Here is a 14418-nt window from a genome sequence, read left to right as displayed (position 1 = left end):
AAACTAAATATTAAACATAAATGAGCATCATAAAAAAGAGAAAGGGTGTGATCCTCGTTGCACCATGTGATTCTTAATTTATGTGTTATTATATAAGCATATGTTAAAATTTAGAGCTCGTTTGAAAATATTTTTAAAATAACTGAAATCGCTTTTGAAGAAAATATTTTTGAAATCAGTCCTTAGTAAAAATCCAATTAGATTATGTAAAAACACTTGAAGTGCTTCTTGTAAGAAGTAGATATATGATGCTTCTTCCAAAAATCACTTGATATGCTTTTGAAACCAAAATCAATTTCAGTAAAGCACTTTCAGTCATTTTAAAAATACTTTCCAACGAGCCCTTATATTTTATAAAATATTACTTAATAGTTGCATGTATTATGATTTTAGTACATAACTAGTAATTGTGCCCGCGCGTTGCTGCGGGTTTTAAAAGTGTATAAAATTTGTAAAAATTTTTACAGATGTATATGTATTCATGATATTTATAGCAAGGAACGAACATATAGGTATAACAGATGGTTGAGTTTGGACTTGATAATGAAGCAATTGTAAGAAACAGTGCAGCTGTAATTCAAAGGTCAAAGTTGGTGTAGTGCGTGAAAGAATGTTGGTTGAAGCGAGAGTTCGCAAATGGTTCTTTAGTCTATAAATTAATAGTTAAGATGCAGGGAAGTATTAAGGCAATTAGTATTAAACTAAGGCAAGAAATAATATTGTTATTGTTAATAACTAAATAGGCGAGAAATAATTTGAACAAAACACACAAAAGATAGTGTTAGAATGGTGTACCTTGTGATGAACGATGATTGGAGACAATGTTGTACACAGAAATTGGTTAGTGTGTCCACTAAAGAGTAAATATGTGAAAAATATGCTAGAAAAGAACAGTAAATCAAGACTAAGTCGAAATACAAAGTTACATTCAAATGGTGAACAATCTGGAAAACACATGACCATGAATAAAATTTTATGTATCTAAGTGATCTCAGAATTGGAAAAGTTAGGAACGCTGGTAGTTAAGCATTTGCTAGAAAAAAATTTTTGGTGTTTTTGTTTAAAAGTGATTCCAATGCTGTAAAAACACAATTTAAATGTGCTTTCATGTGTAGTGTGGTCCTATAAAATTGGAAATAAAAATTTATCTAATTTCCAACTGATTAATCATCTAAGGAACCGAGTATGTGTCATTGGTTGTATTCATATGGAATATGTTAGATAAAAATAAGCACAAAGGAAGTTGAGAGATTGCATTGTTGAATCAAAGTGAAAACATAGCTAATTAAAGAATGTTGCGGACAAATGTAGGGGGAAATCAGTAGAAAAGGATAAGAAAAAATGCAATCAATATATTAAAGATGTTAATGCAAGACTTTACAAAACGGAATAATCGGATTGAAACAAACTGATTCACTGTTTAGTTAGAACGTTGGTGTTACGAATACAATAGTAAAAAAGGCAATAAATAAATTTAACCTCTAACCAAAGCATTCCTCGATCAAATTGAAAAGTACTATTGTTAATTAACAGATAATTTTGTTATCAATTGTTTTGTAAAAATGTAATAAGATATTGTACAAAGATGGATCAGATACGTTTGGTTTGGTGTTTTGGTGTAAAACAGAGGTATAAGCTGCTAAGTTATTTCAACTTGCATAATTTAGAGAAAAGATCATCATTTCCATCTTTCGTCCTCAGAGGAATCAGTTGTTATCAATTTGTAGATAAAGACTTTCTTCTATTGACTTGGTCTTAATACATGGTTAATGATTGGCCTGATCACTGAGGGGTTTACAATGGATGTCTAAAAGTATAGACAAAGATGTTCCTACCAAAGATGTAGTTGTTCCAAATGTTCTGTGGTTGAACTAAGGCATGTGGAAAGGGTATATCTCAAGCGGGAACGTCTTGAGTAATACTTTTAGATATTGAAGTAAACTCTTGAGTGATCAGGGGAGGGATTAGTTGTGTATTATAGACTAAGTTAAAAAAAGATAGTGATTATCTACATTGATAACAGCGAATTCCCCTGAGGAAAAATGTTAGTAAAGATTGAATGTAAAAGCAAAATGTTAATTAAAAAAAAAGGTAATAAAGCTTGAATTCTTGATACATACCGATGAAGCCTTGAACTGTAATTTAGGATATAGAGCAGAGAAAGGATGAATTGAAGATGTTAAGTAAACGCAAGGATTTATACCTTAATTGAATTTCCAGATTAATTTTCTTTTGGAAAAATGTGAACCTACAAAAGAAAATTGAATTTATGATTAAGGAGAAATGAATGTTGAGGAACTGAATAGAACACAGAAAAACATTGATTTTATTTAGGCAAAATTTTTTGAGTGAAAAACTTGAAACCCAGAGATTTCTAATTTTTAACCAAAGATTAAAATATTGGATGAATACATGAAACAGTTTTTGGTGTTTACTATAGTTAAGATATTATTTTATTGCATTCTAAGCATTACTGACACATTATTGGTAAAAAAATGAAAGCTCATATTGTATTTAATTAAACTACGGAAACAACATAGTGATAGAATGGAAATGGAGATAGATATATTATTTGACAATACCAAATCACGGTCTGTAAAAATCAATAATGTATGGTTTGCTAGAAAGCAGAAACATTATCTCATATGGATTAAAATAATTAACAAATTCTCAACGAATGAACATGAAAAGGGTATGAAAAAGTAACCCCATTTTTTAATTAGAAAAATGGCAAAGATTAAAAACAGGTTATAAGTTGTCAGTTCTAACCATTACCAAAACGATCATATCGTTTATATTCGCTGTTAGTTCTATTTTTGTCATTAGATTTTGCAGAAGCAGTAAGTTCAGCCAGCAACATATCTTAATTAAACTTTAATCGATATTTTATTCATTAATTAAAACAGTGTTTCGATTTAAATGAAACACATGAAATTTAATAAACAATTAATTGCAAGCCACGATTGAAAATATAAACTTTATATCCAATTTAAAAAAAAAAAAAATTTTTTGCTCACCAGTTTCCAGTTTTTGGTGCCTGTTCTTCGATTTAATGTCAAAAGTGGGAGCCGAATGTATCTGTTTGTAGTTGTTGCCATCCATGTACCTGAGGACAGATATAAAAAGAAAGAAGAAACTGTAAATTTGGTCAAAATGAGTAATTGGGTAGCAAAAAAAAAAAAAGATGGTTTAGTTTTTTAAGAAGCTGAAAGCTTGTAATTAATCGGAAGTTGATACTCACACTTATCAATTTCCACCTAATTTGAATGTGAATGATTTAGGCTTGAAAAAATTGTACAAAATTTTTGAAGAAGATGAAAATTTAAGCAAAGGATAAGGATTGGGCAATTTGGACTCACCCAATCATAAGAAATAATTGCACAAAAGTATTAACACATTAAGCAAAAATTAAAATCATATTAGTGTGAAACTGATATCATGTTTATCATAAAAAAAACATAAACAAATAATTTAATTGAAAATTTGAAATTCAGAACAACTAAGATAAACATAAGCAATTTATCATGGAAGATGATAAAAAATGTTTTTATTTACAGTTAATGAATGCATGGATTGTTCAATATGTAAAAACGATGGTAAAAATTCTATTGCAAATTTTGAAGCACATCTTTAAATACTATATTTGTTGTATAATTGTTTGCACTGTTTTCTCCGTTTGTTATCAAAATTTTTAAACCTTCTCTTGATGTAACTCTAGATAATGCAACATATAATTGACCATGCGTAAAAACAGGTTCAGGAAGATATAATCCAACTTGTTTCAAAGATTGGCCTTGACTTTTATTAATAGTCATTGCATAACACGGCCTAACTGGAAATTGACGTCTTTTAAAAATAAAAGGCCATTTGCTTTCAGTTGCTGCAAGAGTGATTCTTGGTATAAAAACTTTGTAACCAATATTAGTTCCAGTAAGTATTTTAGCTTCGATGATTCTATCAAACATTTGTGTAATAACTAATCTAGTTCCATTACATAAACCAAAAGACTGATTTAAATTTCTTAATAACATAATTGGCATTCCTATTTTTAAAATTAGGTTGTGTGGTGGTAAACCATTGAAATCAAGTTTGTTTAAAAATTCTACAGGATACATTGTTTCAAGATTTTCAATATTTCCATTTGAAGAACACAAAGAATCATAACTTAAAAATGCATGTTGTTCTCCAGGTAATAAATTAATTATATAATCATTTATATCTGATACGGTTGCATTTCGAGGTGTCACAATAGCTCGTTCTCTTAGATAATCAAAACTGTGAAAAGAATTTTGAAAATCAGGGTAAGTTGCCAAAAAGATTGAAGAAATTGGATTTGTAGAATAATGTATTATGAAATCTTTAGGTATTTGAATCAAAGATGTGTCTGCATCATTTGAATCAGTTGGGTTATGTATGCTATCAACCTTTCCATCACCTACTTTTAAAATCCAATCTGCAAAATCTTTGATTTTTTTCTTTTCATCAATGCTTATATCGCTTCTTGATAATCTCATATTTTCTTTTAAAACAAAAATTTTAAAATGTGACCATAGATAAGAAGTGTTTAAACTCGCATTTATTATATCTTCTTTGTTTGCTCCAGGAATAACAGGTAATATTTGTCGAAAATCACCACCTAACAAAAGAGGTTTCCCACCAAATGGAAAATTTTTATTTGAAACATGTACATGTGATAAAATGTCAGAAAGCGATCTATCCAATGCTTCAAAACAATATTTATGATTCATAGGTGCTTCATCCCATATAATCAAATCTGTTTTTTCAATTAATGTAGCAAGATGAGTTTTTTTCTTTATCGGACAAACTGAGTTATCTGTAACAACCAATGGAATTTTAAATCTAGAATGAGCTGTTCTACCACTGGGTAGTAATAATGATGCTATTCCTGAGGATGCCACAGCCAAAACAATTTTTCCTTCAGATCTAAGCTTACTTATAATTGTATCCCATAAAAAAGTTTTTCCAGTACCTCCATGACCATAAACAAAAAATAATCCTTGTTTTTTTCTATTTACAACATCTATAACACAATCATACACATATTTTTGATCTTTATTAAGCTGTGATTTTAAGATTTGATGTTTTTTAGATAATTCTTCACAATTGTAATTTAATTCTTCTCTCAGAAGTTTATTTTTTATTTCCAACATTTTTTGTTCATCAGGCATTGGCAAATGATGTTTTTCCAATGAGGTAGATGCATTGTTAAAAAGCAACTCTAACTCAAATAAAACATAATTTTTTAATTCATTCTCTGGTACAATCATATCAGGTATTGCAAGAGTTTTTCTCAGTTTGTATAAAATATCATCATACATATTTTTCCAATGAGCATTAAAAAGAACTTCAGGATTTGCTACATCACAAAACAAAATTATTGTAACAAACAATTGCCTTAATTGAGAAGATGACGCAACATGGGTAGCAGTTGATAAAGCATCTAACCATTCTTTATCATCACCTAATAATCCTAATGATTTACATGCAGCTTGATACGAAGAGTGCACCACACCATTAACAGTTTTGATATCATCAAAATTTAAAGCACCTTTTTTCAAGTTTAAAAGCATTCTTAAATAATATAACTCACCAGATGCAGGGTGCACATATGCTATTCTGCCAATTGATCCTTTGCGTTTTCTCGGTTTCCAACATTTCTTTCGCACATCATATAAGAATTTGGATGGCATCTGTGCATAAGTCAATAAACGTGCTTCATTATAAATTTTATTTGTCTCAAACCAACTTGTCAACATTGTGTGTTCAAAAGCTCTTTGATTGATAATTGATATGAGCGATTGATCACCACTGAAAACAATGTTTTGTTCTAATGGTAAGTGCACTGGTAATCGTTCAACAGAAGGTTCTCTATGGTGTATCGAATATTGAAACAATCGCCAAACAGCCTCATAAGGTGATATGTATCTACAATTGAGATATGTTAATATTTCATCATTTATATCTTGCTGAAGAACTAACCGTGCTCTATCTGAACCTTTGTTAACATATTTGAACAAATATTTTATAAGCATAGATTGACAACATGATTCAACATTTATATGTGCATTATATCTCAAAAGTAGCTCTGCATTATAAGGAACAACAAAACTGTTATCAATTTTTATTCCATTTTTTATGAAAAATTTTGTATCATCATCACGACGTTTATAAATTGGAAACCCATTTGATTCAAGAAAAGTCTCATTTCTATAAGGTTTTGGAAAATTTTTAGAACACCTATTTTCTCGCATGCAAGGAGATTTTAAATTAATGTGACCACATGGACCATGAATCATAAATTGATTAACAATATCATAAAGCTTTGGATTAAGAATTTTATCTGGTATTTCAGCTGAAATAATAGAATCAATATCAGACGGAGAAACACATTTGAAGTTTGACTTGAGCCATATTAATATATGAGAATGAGGTAAACCTCTTTTCTGAAATTCGATCGTGCAAACATCTGTTTATAAAAAGAATAAAAATAAGACAAACAAAGAAAAAACAAATGAGGTCAATTTGATTTTAAAAAAAAAAAATTGCAAATTAATATAAGCAACAAAATAAATTTTTAAAACTTACTTGCTTCGACTTCCCCAAAAGGCTTTCCAGATTTTATAAAGTCAAGCATATCATCAAGTTTCATTTTAAACATGCGGGAAATTATATCAGGCCTATCCTCAGGTTTGAATCCTGGTTTTTTCTCAAATTCTCTAACAATTTCTGGCCATTTTATATTGCAAGTAAATGTTATGAACAAATCAGGAAGTCCATTTTCTCGACAAATAGCCATTGCATCATGATAATTATTAATCATATATCTAGGACTTCCTGTATATGAAGCTGGCAACACAACTTTTTGGCCCAAATTACTTGCATCGTTATCACCCTTTGCCACCGCATCATAAATCCCTTTGTAAACCTCACTTCTTAAATTTTTTTGGTTTTGTCTAATGTAATCCAACCTATCTTCTTCAAGTGTTGCATAAGAATCTACCAAATATTGTTGAAAAAGCCTTCCTCCTTTTAACAATGTTGTTAAACATGGGTCTCGTTCTTGAATTTGGTAAGCTATAAAAGCTCTCATGGGTATTCTTTGCCTTTTAGTTTTTGGACCTTTATAATTTTCACTCCACTTTAAATCTGGTCTATACCCATCTTCACCATATGGAAAAAGAATAGGATATTGCAAAGACATAAATTTTGGATTTAATTTTGTGACACGCTTTAACCCTTCACTTTTAGACTCTATAATAATATCTCTATTAGAATCAGCAAGTCCTATATCACCAACTATTAAACCACTTAATTCATCACTTGTTGGTTGGTCATATTGCTTGCTATCCGTTAGTTCTCTTGCTAATATTCTCATTTTTAAAGAAATTAGTCCATCAGTTTCATATTTATCCCTTGCTGTTCGAAATAGCTTAACTAACTTATTTGATGCATCAAACATTTTAATCAAACCTTCAACAATTTTTGGATCAAGTTTTTTATTATTTCCATCAGATTCAAAAGCTCTAAGACGATTCTGAACTTCATTATATGTATCATAAATATACAATTGAGCAAACTTTGGAGACTCATTGTCAGCTGGTAAAAGAGATCCCATCAGATGACAAACTTGCCCACTAATTTTGAAAATATAAGGGCTTGACCCATCATTAATTGAGTGATCAACTTTGGCACCCATTGAAGTAAATGAGAACATTGAATTGTACGCTCTAATGTTTTCTCGAAATGCTAAACTTTTTTGGCCTCCATTTGGATCAAGCAAAGATTCTAAAAAAGGTGGTGTCGCTTTTGGAGTTGGAAAAGCAATTTTTCCTTGTTGACAACAAAGAGTAAAAACGGGTTCATTTTTTTTGGATGCTTGTTTAAGAGATTCTTTTAACCAAAAGTAAGCACCACAGTGGATACATTTATAAGTTTTATCCCCAAAGTCCACATAACCTATTCCAACTCCTGCATAAAAAAACACACACATGAAAAAAAAACAAAGAAAAGAGGACTTAAAATCAATACACCAATAACTAAATATCCAATTAGTACAATAAGGAATAATTTTTTATGTTAAAAAACATACCAGTTTTACTTTTCTGGAAAAATGCTTGACCCTTGCTCATAGAAGAGTGATTCTCAACATGAAACGTTTTTTCAAATGTGTTATCAAGATTACTCAAGAAATTAACAACTTTTTTTCCCTTTTGATCAGAAACGCAGACAATTTTTTCAGCATATGTGACATGTTGTCCTTCATCACTATTAACATCTTTAATACCACATTGGATAACATCAGATGTGCTAGCACTACAATCATGTCTAAAATGTGAAGTTTCACATAGAAATCCATCAGTCTTGGAGAAAACAGCATTTTGACAATTTTCCATATAACTGGCTCTACACACTTTTCTTAGACGGCGGCTATATTCAACTGAGAGATTATATTCATCATCACTACTGTTTTCATTTTGGTCCACAACATCATTTGCCAATGCATTTATAGGTCTTTTAGACATAATGGAAAACAACTGTTATAACCAATTTAAATACAAAGAATTGCAAAGAAGGAAAAAAAAAAAAGGACAAAACAAAAGAGAAAAAAAATTAATAGATATATAAGACAAACAATAAAAGAACATAATAAATATTAAATATAAGCAAACCAACCACATTGAAATTTCAATTCATAAAAAATTTTACCTCTTTTCTTTTGCCTCTGTATCAAGCGTGAAAAAAAATTATTTGTCTTCCGCCAGGGTGCAGGTTGGAATTTTTTAAACACCTATGCACCAGAGAAATTTGTCACATTACACTGACAAAGTAAATAACCATTAACAAATCTGTACCCATGATTTCAATTCAAACATACACTAATCGGTGAGGAAACTCAAAATTCAATCCATCAACTTCAGCTCAGAAGTCCCATCTACGCATTTTTTTACAACAATAACAAAATTATTTCTTTTATCAAATCCCCAGAACAAAATGAAACATAACCCACAAAATTCCATTGATTTCTCACTTCTACTAAGTTTTCACAGCCAATCCAAGTATAGAAGCAAAAGGCAAACATTAAGCATAAGAAGAAAAAAAAACCAAAATTACCAATTTTTCTGGATTCTTAATTATCTTATATCAACACATAGTGGGCATCCCCAATAACCCAAATCAGCAAAAGTTTCAAACTTTAGCAAAAATTATCAAAATTAAACAAAATGGACATTGACTCAGAAACATATACACATAGGTGATGAATATATTCATATTCCCTCCAGAATAACCTGACCTACATCAAAAAGAGTAAGCAACAATGAATAATGAGACCTACACTTATCAATTTACACATAAATTCCAATTCTGAATCATTTAGGCTTCCAAAAAATTGCTCAGAAATGTTAAAGAAAATAAACAAACTGAAACAAAGTAACATGTACTGGATAATGAAGACTCACCCCAAATTCCTATGAAGGTCTGCTACACACGCGATGACACGTTTACAAAGCCTTTCAAAGGTTGAGATTCAACTTTCAAATACGAAGACTTCAAGCCACAATTGTTCTTTCTAGCTACTTCAGCTACATAACCAGAAAAAAAAAATTACTTTAATCATAGTTAACCAATTTGGCTTAAGATTAATCAAAAAGCTTGGAAGTTTCATATGTAAAATCACACTTCAGGCTGCAAGTAGAATCAAAACCATGGAATTTCAAAACCACTCACCCTAAAAACAGTGCACTGTTCGCTCATCCCTCTCTATTTCTATCTTTGCAATCCGTACTGCTCCCTCCCTCTTTTTCTCTCTGTAACACTTACAGAATTATAGATCTCGTATGAACAGGTCTTACTTGCCCTTGTTCACGCCTCCCTCTCTCTTTCTCTCTATGTAACACTTCCTCACCAAATCTAAACACCGGGCCCTCGATCTCACCAACTATAACCCTCACCCCTCCCAAGTCTAAAATGATAATACTGCCTACCCAACCCAATCTAAAACATCGAATCACACACTGAGATGCACAAAAAGAAATTAACAAATCCCAAACGGAATACAAAAATTAACAACCAGCAAGCAAAAAAATCAGAAAACTCACCGGAAAAAAGACATGAGCATCGACGAAAAAATCGCCCAACAAATGTGATCCAGAAGACTTCCTCTCTAATGATTCAAAGAAAACGCTCTGTTTTTGCGATAACGGTATCGCACAATACCAATTTCAACTTTTTTTTTTTTTCCAGCAAACGCCAAAAAACGTGAGACAAAAATGATATTTCTAGGAATCCAATCCTTTTGAACCACAAAAAGCACACTTGCTAATTCACAGGGGCAAAAGAAAGATGGGAAAATCAGAAGCAGTGCAAGAGGAAAATTTAAGGCACAAAGAAAAGCAAGGCAAGAGTAGGTATGAACGGCAAGACAACCAAAGAAAACCCTAAAGAAAGAACCAACAAAATCGAAGCAGGAGAACCGGCGATGATAGACGCGTGGCATAGGAGGGCATTTCCGTCATTTAACTGTGCAACCAAGAGTAAAGACGCATGGTGGAAAACCAAACAGAGGTCATTTTTGCCACTTTACTGTCCGTGAACAGTACACCCGAGTTTGGGTTTTAGTATAGGATAATGTAGCCGTGTGGTAGGTATACTGAAAATTTTCTAAATGCTAAATACTATTTGGCTTCTTTACATGAGCCATTCATCGTTGCATGTATTGTCAACCACAATTTGACACTCATAGAAAATGAATCAGTAAAAATACAAAATGATAAGTGTATGAATACATATTAAACTGTGATTTGCATATACAAAAAAATAAACTCCATACGTACAAGCAACCAAATATTTTCGTCACGGGAATAAACTCATCTCCTTGAGTATTTCTTTTTCTAGTTTGTTGCTCTGAAGAATTAAGGCCCTTGATTTCTAAGGCATTTTAGGCTGCCCATAGCATATGAAGTGGGTTGGCTTTGATTTGATATCCCACAACTTGAATATCACTCAAAACTAAAGGTAGTTACCATTCCATCAAATATAGAAACAAAATTACATGAAACAATAAAAAGAAAAAAGAAAGACGAATCCGACGTTTTCGACAAATAGTGTGAGTATGAAGCAGCTCATGTTCAGGACAGGAGGGTGCTGAACTAATCCAAAAAGCTAGGCAGATACAGAGAAACCAAACTTCTTTGCCACGATTTGTGTCCCAAACCGAGACATAAACACGATTGCAGCCTAAGCTTTGAGCTTAACCTAAAATCTAACTGCAACCTAAGATAGAACATGCATTATTACGTCCTTTCCAAGGCCTTGCCTACCGGACCTACGTAGTTCCCATGAATCCAAACTTCAGGAAGAACAAAAACAAACAAGAATAACTGAATTCCGCCGCTTGCTTCCCATGTTAACATAGAGGACAAAGCTAGTCCTACCTTTTGGAATCAACACCAAGGCCACTTAGCATCTCTCCATGTACAAAAACGATCCCCACTGTTAGCCATACATCCTTGACCATTTCCTTCAAGTTGCAGATGCCGTTTATCTTCACCAAATCCAACAGCCGGACAGCATTGAAGTTTTTCATCACGTACCAAAGCTTCCACCCTATATGCAGGGTTGGAGTACCTTGGATGTTGGACAAATGACACGTTTTTCCACCACAGTTTGAAGGCCTGAGATACAAATGGTAATAGAAAAACATCAGTTGATTCAATGTTTGACGGATACGCATCCTGCTGACATAATCTCAACTTGGAAGAGTCCATTAAATCTTGAATTAGTTCCTAAGTTTAGCAACTGCATTTAGTAACCGAGCTTGCTGCAAGTAGTTACTCATGAAGGTTTTTTCTTTTAGTTAGATTACAAAGACCAAATAAAGCAGTATCTAACTATACTTACATGCCAATAAATCCACACTGCAACTTTATGCGGCATCAACCAGAAGAACAGTGCGTGATCAGATGCCGAAGTTGAGGATACCCTTTTGGCTTTTAGGGTAGCTGTGAAATAATTGCCAAGGTTTGGGTGTTGAACTGAAATTGAAACAAATAGATCATCTTCGGGAGCATTTGCTCTGATACTCCAATTCCCCAACATATCCTGCAAATGTCATAAGCGGTTTCTCAAAAGAGTCAAATTCTTTTTGCTTATTAGATTTTCGATTAAGTTAATATCTGCAGAATGCGCAAAGCATACAAACCATAAAAAATGCATTACTTTTCAGTAAAACTCAGTTAAAATGGTTGATCACAACAGTTTGTCAATTCAATTAACCAGAGTTTTTAGAACACTTTTTTCCTATTGATGAGAATGGAATGTGTGAAATTCCTAAATTTCGACCAAGTACCAGCAAGAAAACATCTATTAGAAGCCAGGAATTACAACCCCATTTATTCGGGGATTCCAAAAACCGCTCCTATCTTCCCTTATCCATCTGGCTTCAAAATGCATAACACGTTCCCTCTCCAGTCACAACACGGGAAGATCTTACTTCAATGTACCCTCAAAGATTCATTTTCTTTATTGTTTGCTACACTACATAACAATATGGTATGACATTTCCCAATACCAATGTTTCTTTCTGAAACCTCATATGCTTCCTTTTCGTCTATCGGGCATCTAACCATCTGAATCAGGACGCTGTCTTTCCAATCAATAAACGCCACCACCAAACGAATGATGTTACATTTTAACAAGGATATAGACGAATTCATCCATTTCAAAACAGAATCAGTTCAAATTAATCCCACTAAGGCACATCAAATTACTACTAAAAAACAGTAACATACCATGAAGGGGCTGACATGTAATGGTTTTGCCACTAAATCAGAATTTGGGTTGAACACAAATGTCACTCTTTCTCCCCATGGTGTGTTGGTTACCTAAATTCAGATATATATCAGCATTCAACGGTAGGGTCAGCAGCGAATACATAAATCCGCACGCGTGTTAAACTGAGATTCGCACGTAAGTTTTCCAATGTTTAATTAAACATAATCAAGCAGCAAAGTAAAAAAGCAAACCTCAGCAATGCACTTTTTCAAAAGCTGCTCACCAACATCATAACAGTAGTACAAGCTCAGTGGGTTCTGCTCATATCCCACGCTTTGCGGAATTGTCAAAAGCAAGCTGTTCATCAAACACCAAATTAATCAGCAAACGCAGAAATTATGATCCTGTTTAATTAACCAAAAGCAAAACCCAAGTGATAGTTAAGCTAATAATTACGTTCGGCCACCGGTGCCGGCAATTCGGCGAGCTTCGTCGGCGGAGAGGTGGTTGGGGAGGGGTTGCGGCGTGTGGTCGAGGTCAATGAGCGCGTAGCGGACGGCATAGCGAAAAGAGTGGTGAACAGGACGGCGGCGCTCGTGCCAGACGGTGCCTTCGTAGAGGGAGGTGGAAGAGGAAGAGGCGGCGCGTGAAGAGAAGCGGTGGAGGAGGGTGTGGAATGGGAGGAGGAGGGAGAGAGTGAGAGAAGTGAGGAAGGTGGAGAGGATTGAGCATAACAGATAGAATACCTCCATTGTCCACGCGCCTTTTTTCTCTGGATTTCTCCTTTATTTCCATTCCAGTGGACTAATTTGTCTGAAAATAATTATTTTTTTATTGGACAAAGGTCAAGAGACTACTAACAATGGAATTGGATTCCATCCGAATCCATTTTGTGGAAATTATAGTGATATCCAAATCTTAACTATTTCATTGTATATCGTGCCATTATAAATCATTGGATTTTTTTTATTTTAAATTAAACACAAATAATATCTTATGAAAACTGACTGCACAATGTATGATGAATGACTAAGATGTGGGTGTAGAATTATCAGAGAAACGGGCCATAAGGCCCACTTCCAACAACACCGATATTGTCCTCAACTTGGTAATTACCACCTGCACAATTCGTCAGGTGTGAGGTTTCATCATAAAAGACCTCGGTTTTAGTTGGAGTGCGGTTAAGATATTTAAACTCTTCTTTTCTCATTGATACGGTCGACGTGAAACATTTCAACACGCCCCCTCATGTGGGACCCAATTAGTGTGTCACATGTAGGAGATCCACACATCAACAACCACATGGAGTCAAGAGGACTCACCCTCTAAGCAGGGCCATGGGACTCACCATCATCGCGTGGGGCCAATGGGATCCACCCATGACGTGGTTGTACAGTACGGGGCCCACTCCCTAGCTTTGATACCATGTACAATTATCAGAGAGATGGGTCATATGACCCACTTCCAACAACACCGATATTGTCCTCTAGCTCTGATACCATGTAGAATTATCAGAGAGACGAGCCATATGACCCACTTCCAACAACACTGATATTGTCTCCAACTTGGTAATTACCACATGCACAGTCCGTCAGGTGTGGAGTTTTATCACAAAAGACCTCGGTT

The 14418-nt window shown here is 33.5% G+C and overlaps 3 protein-coding genes, 1 long non-coding RNA gene and 1 other non-coding gene across 5 annotated transcripts; all 5 read right to left on the bottom strand.

Moving 5' to 3' along the window:
• Positions 1 to 390: 390 nt before the first annotated feature.
• LOC148696597 (uncharacterized) lies at positions 391 to 5708 on the bottom strand. The gene is made up of 3 exons (XR_015962321.1): positions 5612 to 5708; positions 3018 to 3106; positions 391 to 2248 (listed from the first exon to the last, which is right to left on the bottom strand). It is a non-coding gene; the product is annotated as an uncharacterized LOC148696597 (long non-coding RNA).
• Positions 1586 to 1688, bottom strand: LOC148696599 (small nucleolar RNA Z103). The gene has a single exon (XR_015963236.1). It is a non-coding gene; the product is annotated as a small nucleolar RNA Z103 (small nucleolar RNA).
• On the bottom strand, positions 3606 to 4118 carry LOC148696598 (uncharacterized). The gene has a single exon (XM_088695137.1). The coding sequence runs from the start codon at positions 4113 to 4115 to the stop codon at positions 3606 to 3608; it is 510 nt and encodes a 169-aa protein (XP_088551263.1). The 5' UTR covers positions 4116 to 4118.
• A 159-nt stretch (positions 5709 to 5867) lies between the features above and the next one.
• Positions 5868 to 8877, bottom strand: LOC148696596 (uncharacterized). Its single transcript, XM_088693271.1, has 3 exons — positions 8857 to 8877; positions 8728 to 8809; positions 5868 to 7989 (listed from the first exon to the last, which is right to left on the bottom strand). The coding sequence occupies exons 1-3, from the start codon at positions 8875 to 8877 to the stop codon at positions 6596 to 6598; spliced, it is 1497 nt and encodes a 498-aa protein (XP_088549397.1). The 3' UTR covers positions 5868 to 6595.
• A 1879-nt stretch (positions 8878 to 10756) lies between these two features.
• LOC137726492 (uncharacterized) lies at positions 10757 to 13614 on the bottom strand. Its single transcript, XM_068465425.2, has 5 exons — positions 13249 to 13614; positions 13044 to 13149; positions 12810 to 12902; positions 11920 to 12120; positions 10757 to 11693 (listed from the first exon to the last, which is right to left on the bottom strand). The coding sequence occupies exons 1-5, from the start codon at positions 13542 to 13544 to the stop codon at positions 11463 to 11465; spliced, it is 927 nt and encodes a 308-aa protein (XP_068321526.2). The 5' UTR covers positions 13545 to 13614; the 3' UTR covers positions 10757 to 11462.
• Between the last annotated feature and the right edge of the window lie 804 nt (positions 13615 to 14418).

This window comes from Pyrus communis, chromosome 5, assembly GCF_041283825.1.
Source record: "Pyrus communis isolate YQ-2024b chromosome 5, ASM4128382v1, whole genome shotgun sequence".
Lineage (NCBI taxonomy): Eukaryota > Viridiplantae > Streptophyta > Magnoliopsida > Rosales > Rosaceae > Pyrus > Pyrus communis.
This window is presented reverse-complemented; position numbering and strand designations above follow the sequence as displayed.

Bases quoted from the DNA above. Each gene is read 5' to 3' on its own strand.
- LOC137726492 (XM_068465425.2), bottom strand. From the start codon at position 13,544: ATGGAGGTATTCTATCTGTTATGCTCAATCCTCTCCACCTTCCTCACT. The intron at 13,150-13,248 runs GTAATTATTAGC...TTTGATGAACAG, and splicing joins GCCGGCACCGGTGGCCGAAC to CTTGCTTTTGACAATTCCGC. The intron at 12,903-13,043 runs GTTTGCTTTTTT...ATCTGAATTTAG, and splicing joins TGAAAAAGTGCATTGCTGAG to GTAACCAACACACCATGGGG.
- LOC148696598 (XM_088695137.1), bottom strand. From the start codon at position 4,115: ATGTATCCTGTAGAATTTTTAAACAAACTTGATTTCAATGGTTTACCA.
- LOC148696596 (XM_088693271.1), bottom strand. From the start codon at position 8,877: ATGGGTACAGATTTGTTAATG. The intron at 8,810-8,856 runs GTTATTTACTTT...TCTGGTGCATAG, and splicing joins TGGGTACAGATTTGTTAATG to GTGTTTAAAAAATTCCAACC. The intron at 7,990-8,727 runs GTAAAATTTTTT...TTTTTTATGCAG, and splicing joins ACAGAGGCAAAAGAAAAGAG to GAGTTGGAATAGGTTATGTG.